The following is an 8,848-nucleotide window of genomic DNA, read 5'->3' as shown; positions in this document are numbered from 1 at the left end:
CAATCTTTCATTGCTACCGGCTTCCGATCTCCTTTTTGCATCGAGCGTTCGAGTACTTTGCTCCTTCTCAAACCCTAATCGTTAAATCAATGGAGAGAGGCGGCGATCGTGGCGGATTCGGGCGTGGATTTGGCCGTGGGGATCGCGGTGGCCGCGGTCGTGGTGATCGCGGTGGCCGTGGTCGTGGTGGCCGACGCGGTGGTGGCCGCCGTGAGGATGAGCAGAAATGGGTTCCCGTCACCAAGCTAGGCCGACTTGTCAAGGAAGGGAAGATCGTCAGTCTCGAGCAGATCTACCTTCACTCTCTTGCTGTCAAGGAACATCAGATTGTGGAGACCATTCTCGGTCCGCAACTCAAGGACGAGGTCATGAAAATTATGCCAGTCCAGAAGCAGACCCGAGCCGGGCAACGCACGCGCTTCAAGGCCTTCGTCGTCGTTGGAGATGGTAACGGCCATGTTGGTCTCGGTGTCAAGTGCTCTAAAGAAGTGGCCACCGCAATCCGAGGTGCAATCATCCTTGCGAAGCTTTCAGTGGTGCCAGTGAGGAGGGGATACTGGGGAAACAAGATCGGGAAGCCACATACTGTACCGTGCAAGGTCACGGGAAAGTGCGGGTCGGTAACCGTGCGGATGGTGCCGGCGCCGCGAGGGGCCGGTATTGTGGCTGCTAGAGTTCCGAAGAAGGTGCTTCAGTTTGCCGGGATTGAAGATGTCTTCACCTCCTCCCGAGGATCCACCAAGACTCTCGGCAACTTTGTTAAGGTGCATTTTATATTTACTGTTGGATAGATTTTAGATGTTCTATAAATAAGGTCAAATATACCACAACTACACAACAAAAATAATAGTAGAATTCAATAAACAGAAAATAACATCTTATAAAAATGAGGTTGATTTTTAATTTTGTGGTTGTAACACTTTTATCTGACTGAAAGCTCTGCTAACTTTTCAGTAAGCTATGCTAACTTCTCCAGGTAAATGTATGATTTTTTTCTTACGATTAAATTGTGAGAAGCTCTCTTAAACTAATTGAAATCAAACAAAATCTATTCCTTGTTTAATTTCTTAATCAGTTTGGTGCTAATACCTTACACATTAAGCTTCTTCATACAATGTTATAAACTGAGACTTAAACTTAACAAAATTAAAAAGCCAATTTCTTGTGGTTATAATGCTTTTATCTGACTGAACGCTCTACTAACTTCTCAGTAAGCTCTGCTAACTTCTCCAGACGAATGTATGATTTATTTTTACAATTAAATAGTGAAGAAGTTCTTTTTAACTAAATGAAATTCAACAAAATCTATTCCTTGTTTAATTTCTTAAGCAATTTGGTGCTAATACCTTATATATTAAGCTTCTCAATACAGTGTTATGAACTGAGACTTAAACTTAACAAAATTAAAAATCCAATTTCTCAAATGAAATAGATGGCAATTCAATGTTTATTTTGATTCCAACTTTTTTTATTCATCAATCTTGCTTATAAAATTATAAAAAAGAGTAGAGTTGAATGAAAAAAACATAATTTCAAACTTTTGACAAGGTTTTGAAAAGAAAATGATAAAAGCAATTGCATAAGAATATAGATCTGAAGTCCTTCCAAATTATAGCAGGTTTTTGGTTTAGAATGAGAGCAGTGAGAGCACTGTTTATGGCTTTAGAGTGCTTCCCATGAGTGAAATGATTACATATCTTCAACAATAATTACCTAAGTAGCTTAGTAGAACTTCCCATGAGTGAAGTGATTTGCTGCCATCTACATATCTTTAGCAATAACTGGCCAAGCAACCTAGTAAAACATAGTGTTGGAATGGTTTTGGGGATATTTCAGCATGCTCTTCAGAAAGGCAGCAGGCATTTCAAATTATCTAGAGCTATACTAAATTTTGAATTGCTCTAGAGAGCACGTCTTAGCTCTCATAGGAAGATGCCACTTAAACCTTTATGTAGTATGTGACTCTATAAGCTGTGCACTATTACTAAACACACTCAAATTTTTTTGGTTATCAAGGTCACTAAGACATTTAGTGTTGATTTCATGTTTTGATATATGTTCATTTATATTATTTAAGTTTCCTTTGTTGTTTATTTCTATTTCTTTTTAATTGTTTCCAACATTAAGGCTTCCACCAACTGCTATCATTTTTTTTAGGGCAAAGTGTGACATTTTCTTTGTATTAGGACAAACTTATATTTTCTTATTGAAAACAGATGAAAATGTAAGGACAAAGTGAGCTTTTAGGATATTTGAGCATGTTCTAAAAAAAGAATAATTGAGAAAATGATGTAGGACTTAAATGTTTCGGCAATGTTAAGTTAGAAATTGCACGCTTTTATTTGGGAGCAATATTAGTTTTAAACCAGAAGTGATTTTAAACAATGAAAGAAAACAAGAGAATAGTGAAACTAGCTTAGGCCAAGTCACACAATTAGAAGTTAAGATCACAAAATAATCAATTACTCAAGCATAATATACATGAAGGATTTTCAACGGAAATCCCTAATTTAACAATGAGATTAGTCACTACAAAAGAGATCTCTTACTCAACTCTTTAGAATACTAGGCTTAGTGGAGGGAGTTAACACAACCTTTATGAATTAATTATGACCACAGTTGAAAGTAATTCGGAAGGTACAAAATTCGGAGGAAGAGTTAACATTCGTCAAGGTTTAGAAATAATCTGCCATTGCATTTGAGGAGAGTTGTTCGCGATAGCTTCGGCAAGGGTGAAGATGATCCTCTCTACGTATTCCTCTATGGTTTGGTCAATCTCTAGGTTGAGGTCGAAGAATGGAGAGTTGAGGATATCGATGTGCCCTTGATCATTGTAAACAAACCCATGATCTTATTCAAGATCGGCCATACATCAGTAGACAACAATTTCAAGGTTCGGGAACGTTTGGACAGTGATAAGAGACTTTTTGGACAACGAGATAGCAATAGAAGTTTGCTGAAATTACTGGACAGCGGCTAAGAATGTCTGGACAACAGCTATGAAATTATGGACAACAGTTTTTGGCTTTGGAAAATGCTGGATTACAACTGTCAAAGGCTCCGGAACTCTGGACAACACACAAAATCTGTCAAGAAATCTGCACAACAAATTGGGAAAGGAAATTTCAGGGCTTCGGCCCTCTGGATGCAAGGGAACTAGAAGAATATTGTGGGGAATTATGTGAACAGCAGCGGAGGGTAAAATGGAGTTAATTTCCTTGCCTAGGTGGCATGCTAAATAAGTCACAATCTAATTGGAGAGAGGGGGCGGCTGGTTATGGGAGCATTAATGGGTTGATTGGAGGTTTAATTAGATGTATTAATTAGATAAAAGAGAGGGTTTGGGGGGCCGGCCAATAGAGAGGGGAGAGAAGTGTCCACATTCGTTGAATGCGGAAGGGCCAATGATATTATTAATACATTAATAATAAGAAATTACTTGTATATTTGGCATACTTTGTTGGCGGATGATGTTTTCTTCTTTTCTGAAAGTTAACCTAGCATTTCTTCATCCGCTCTCTGTGCCATTTTCATTCTAGCTTCTCCTCTCCAATTCTTTCAAGCATTTCAACTTCCAATAAGCGATCTTCTTCCCTCTTAGGCATCTTAAAATCTCAGTTTTGGCATACTTTGATAGTCAATGATATTATTAATACATTAATAATAAGAAATTACTTGTATATTTGGCATACTTTGTTGGAGGAGGATGTTTTCTTCTTTTCTGAAAGTTAACCTAGCATTTCTTCATCCCTCTTAGGCATCTTAAAATCTCAGTTTTGGCATACTTTTATAGTCAATGATATTATTAATACATTAATAATAAGAAATTACTTGTATATTTGGCATACTTTGTTAGCGGAGGATGTTTTCTTCTTTTCTGAAAGTTAACCTAGCATTTCTTCATCCCCTCTCTGCGCCATTTTCATTCTAGCTTCTCCTCTCCAATTCTTTCAAGCATTTCAACTTCCAATAAGCGATCTTCTTCCCTCTTAGGCATCTTAAAATCTCAGTTTTGGTATTTGATGCCCTTAACACACCCTAAACCTCTACCGGTGTTTTGGTTTTGCAATTAATATGCATTCTGGATAAGATGAAGAAGGACATGGGGAAATCATTCGTTTAAAGTAAAATAGATTTCGACGGCTATAAATTGCCCTAAGATTCAACATATCTTATGTCAACGTTTTCTAAAAATCGTTAGAAGCTGATAGACCAAAATTTGCTGTCCGTCTGAAATGAAATCGGCATATTCGGCTCATAAGATATTTTTTGGCTCTTCTTTATTCAACCCAAGAGATACCTTCTATGTTCTTCTACGCTTAACTTTGTCTGTTATTAAGAACTTTTCGAAATCACTTTGATTAATTCCAAAGGAAGGAATTAATTAGAGGAGATTAATTCCCAAAGTTCCCTCCACTTAATCTCTCAAAATTTGAACCTAAATTCTCCCCCTATCCTCCTTCCTTGGGCCGGCCACCCCCTCTATCACAACTCTTGAGAGAAACTTCTTTCTTTTTAGTGAGTCTTCAAGGGAAGCAACAACGATCGTCGTCCACCTCAAACCAATGAATTGCCGATCCTAAACTTGATTCTGGATTGGCTTACGACGAGCAAGGGAACATCAACATTATCCACTCCACCTTCTTCGACTCCAACCCAGAAATCAACAACTCTGTCGAATAATACGTGGACCGCATCATCTTCATATTTTTCGAAGCCGTCGAAGAAAAACTTGCCAACGTTCATTGGCAAATTGTTTCGTTTTATATGTTATGTAATTATTCTACATTTTTTTTCCTAAACAATTAATTGGTTGAAGTTCGTTTTTTCTAGTTTATTGTTGTCAAGGAATGTCATGGAATTCATGTTCTAGGAGTTAGAACATGTAAATATTTTTGCATCGAATTGGCACTCCTGAACTAGTGTATTGCTTATAGTGAGTTGGATGTGGACTCATGTTTGACATGGAACCTATAGCTATCTAACATGATAGGAATAAGCTCAAATTTGCAATAGATATGTTTTATCCTGCAGATTGGCAGGACATTACATGTCCATGACATAACAAACTCATGATCGGGGACATTTGTGTTAACTTTGATATTTTTCTTTTTTCTTTTCAAAATTTTTAATTTTTCCCTTGCATTATTTCGGTTAAAGAGGGGTGGTATAATTGATTGGTGTTTTTTCAAATTTTTCGGATATAATTTAGACTTCTATTGAAACATTTTTTATAATTAATTAGAGGTTTAATCACTATATAGTGTTGTTAAAGGTGATAGCGCATTTGGCCATGAGCTCAGGTTAAGCAAGATCATGTTAGGTGGGTGTCTTTATTGGGGAGCTCGGGCAAGGACCTTGTTGTCGGTTAGAGACATTGAGTGAAGCACCTTTTCTCGAGCTTGGTACCGAGTCAAGCTTGAGTAAGCTCACAAGCCGGCTTGACTCGGTTGCACCCCTAGTGCCTTTTGATGACTATAATTTGAGCCTTATTTAGTTTCTCTTGTAATTAAATAATTTTTTTAGTAAACTATTTTTCAGTTCGACTTCAATTGGGCAAGCGCCTATGGACACGCCTAATCCTTCGAGCATTTGACAAGTGCATTACATTTACTGCACCTAACACCTTGAATTAAGCTTTTATGCTATTAATAATGCTATTGTTAATTATTAATGTTTCTGTATATTATGATTTTCTTTTTATTTTATTATTTCTCGTGCAGTTCTTTATTTATTACTGTCTATCACTGTATTTATATCTATATTTCCAACTAATCTTTGTCTCATGGATCTTAGTTCTTAGTGTAATTTAGCATTTTCTTTAGGGCTGTGTATTTAACTTGATTAGTACTGAGTTCTGTGGCTTACTGTTAAGCTTGTTTATCTTTTCTTATTTATGATTTTTTTGTTTAATTATCCTTATGTGGCTGTTATAATAGAGAGCCAATTGCCTTTTTTTGTTTTGTCTAGAAGTATTTTTATCTTTCTTATATCCGCCATATTTTTTTTTCTTTGGTTAAAAATCACAAAGGGGCGTACAGGTTAATATCAGAAATCAGTTACAAGCCCTTAAGAGATCAAAAGCCACTAAGTTTGCTTTACTGCTATGGAATGCAGTCTAAATTTTTGTGCAATTGTGTATTGCTGCGCATTATCAAATCATTGTAGTCAATGTTATTTCTAGTTCTAGCATGTAGTTTTTATTATTATTATTTCCCATTCTCATCAAGAATGATTCTTATATGGATGTTGATTGATTTTACTGATACCTATATGGTTTAATTGACATTTGCATAGCTCCAGTTTATCAAATTGAATCAAATGAATGCCTTCTTTACCCCTAAAATGAAATTTGACTAACTTTGCATTTGTTAAATCTACACAGCAATCACAGAATATTACATGGTATTGAACCCTGTTAAAGTCAAAGTGTTTGTGTGCTGTAATATTGAAATATAGGATGACATACTAAATAGCTGATTAAGATGATAAAAGCTTAGGCTTTGTTTGGGATGACTTTTTTACTGCTTTATAAAACAGCTTTTTTATACAAAATTTCTAGTTTAAAAAAAATTTATGCTAGAAATCTGCTTTAGAAAGCCGTCCCAAACAAAGCCGTAGTGTTAATATTATGTAGAATATTTTGGTTTGGCTACCTATTTAATTTGTTTATATACATAAATTGAAGATAAACGTAGTCTATTGTTCATTTCCTATGCTCAGCTTGTTTTAATACCTAATATTCACAGCTGCTGTTTTTTTTTTTTGTTTCGTTTGGGACAGCTTTTGTACTGCTTTTTTTAAAACCTTCTTTCTATTTTAAAAAACAAGAAGTAAGCCGTCCCAAATGAAGCAAAATCACTCACTAATGCCGATGTTTTATGATTTGTGCAGGCAACTTTCGATTGTCTGATGAAGACCTATGCGTTTTTGACTCCAGACTTGTGGATTGAGTCTCGCTTCGCTAAATCACCATTCCAGGAATATACTGACCTACTTGCGAAGCCAACCAAGGCCATCCTTGATGATGTTGTTGAGAGGGTTGATGCCTAATTTTCTGTGGTATTTTTCTTTCTAGTGTTTGCCAAATGCCTTTCCCACCTTTTAAAAGACCTTATTAGCTGCATCTTGTTCATGTTTTTTATTTATTATGGTCTTGCTTGTTACTCACTACACATTGTTCCCTGTCATAACTTTTGAATTGTGCTATTTCTAAGAGAATATTAGCCTCTCTTTTGTTTTCGTTTTCTAAGATTTTGCTGGATGGTGATTAGTTAAAGATTGTGCTTGCTGACAAAGGCAAATTGTAGCAAGTACAGAATAGCGTTTTTTTGACTAACTACAATTTGGTTCGATGAGAATTGAATTCATGAATTGTTTAGAAAACTTTTCTGTTGGATTTGGTTGATTTTGTAGTTGCTTTGATGAGTATGAAATAAATATAGTTAATTAGTTTTTTGTTGGTTGGCTTGAAGTTAAATAAATGTAAAGTTTTACTGTGGTTAGTAGGTGGCTGCAACTGTACTTGGCAGGTGCAGCGATAGGTAATTATTGAGTGGTGGTGGTGGACCGGTGGTGGTGGTGGTGGTGATAGCGGACCGATGGTGGTGGTGATGGGAGGTAGGATGATGGGTGGAGGTGATTCGACAATAGAGGCTGGCGGTAGTCATGGTGGTAATGGCTAATTATTTATGGTAAGTTTGGAATTCAGTCAAATTTTGGGTTTGGCCTGTATATTGATAACAAAGAAGTTATATAAATGTAAGAAAACAAAAAGGCCCAGCCAAAAAGAACGAGCAATAGCTCAAAAGAGCACAAAGAACAGCACAAATGCTGAAAATAAAATAAGAACTCAGCCAAGAGTTCCAAAAAAGCTCCATACAACATTAGCCAGGATTCAGAATAGATAAAATAATAAGCAGATAAGAACCCCTGGTTGTCTGAAGATCCTCCAAGGAAGGGGCAGTTAAACAGAGACAAACGATTGGAGCTTCATCATCATCCAGGCTAAGCAACCTGATCCAGCATTCGAGCGGTCAAGAAAACGGGACATGAAGCCTGCCATATTAGATGTTTACCAGCAATATGTTCGAATTTTTTCACCTTGAAACTTTTAATACTAAATAGCAAGGAAGAAGAACGTTGAATTTTGCATCCATATCTCTTACTATTTCTTTCTTTCCAAAGTTGATATATAAAGCAACAAATAATCAGCATATAATAATTCTTGACCATGAGTGAACCATAAAAATCAGATTCCAACCATTGTAAAAAATGCAGCATCATGGGTCTATAAGCACAATAGGGCTGCAAGCGAGCCGAGCCGAGTATGTGAGTGTTCATGTTTGTGTTTATTTAATATCAGCTTGTTCAAGTTTGGTTCATGTTTGTTCGAGCTTTATTGTTTGTGTTCATGTTTGGTTCATTTAAATTAATGAGTGTTCATGTTCGGTTCATGTTTTGTTCATGTTCGTTCATTTAGTGCTTATCGAGCTTGTTCACGAACATATTTAACGAATTTTTTTTAATTATAAAACAAACACATTCATGAATATATCTATGAACAAACACATTTATAATAAAACCAATTGTCTATATAACAAAGGCAATGATTATTTATATTTATTAATTCTACAATCAAATATTAATTATTTTTATCGAGCTTATTCACGAGTTCAAAATCGAACACGAATCAAGCTTTTATCGAGCTTTGTATCAAGCTTAATGTCGAGCTTAAAAAAAAAAAAAGTTTTCAATGATAACAATATCATCATATGGATATAATGCAACAGAAAAGAATCAAACAACAACTTCATTATAGAAGTTAGTTAATCTTCGAAATAAACCA

The 8,848-nt window shown here is 35.9% G+C and overlaps 1 protein-coding gene across 1 annotated transcript; it reads left to right on the top strand.

The window, feature by feature from the left end:
- The first annotated feature begins 21 nt into the window (after positions 1-21).
- On the top strand, positions 22-7,279 carry LOC110110364 (40S ribosomal protein S2-3-like). Its single transcript, XM_020841794.2, has 2 exons — positions 22-764; positions 6,895-7,279. The coding sequence occupies exons 1-2, from the start codon at positions 90-92 to the stop codon at positions 7,051-7,053; spliced, it is 834 nt and encodes a 277-aa protein (XP_020697453.1). The 5' UTR covers positions 22-89; the 3' UTR covers positions 7,054-7,279.
- The last annotated feature ends 1,569 nt before the right edge of the window (positions 7,280-8,848 follow it).

Source organism: Dendrobium catenatum, unplaced genomic scaffold (genome assembly GCF_001605985.2).
Source record: "Dendrobium catenatum unplaced genomic scaffold, ASM160598v2 fragScaff_scaffold_853, whole genome shotgun sequence".
Classification (NCBI taxonomy): Eukaryota; Viridiplantae; Streptophyta; class Magnoliopsida; order Asparagales; family Orchidaceae; genus Dendrobium; species Dendrobium catenatum.
Note: the sequence above shows the minus strand (reverse complement) of the source record. Positions and strands in the feature narration are given on the sequence as shown.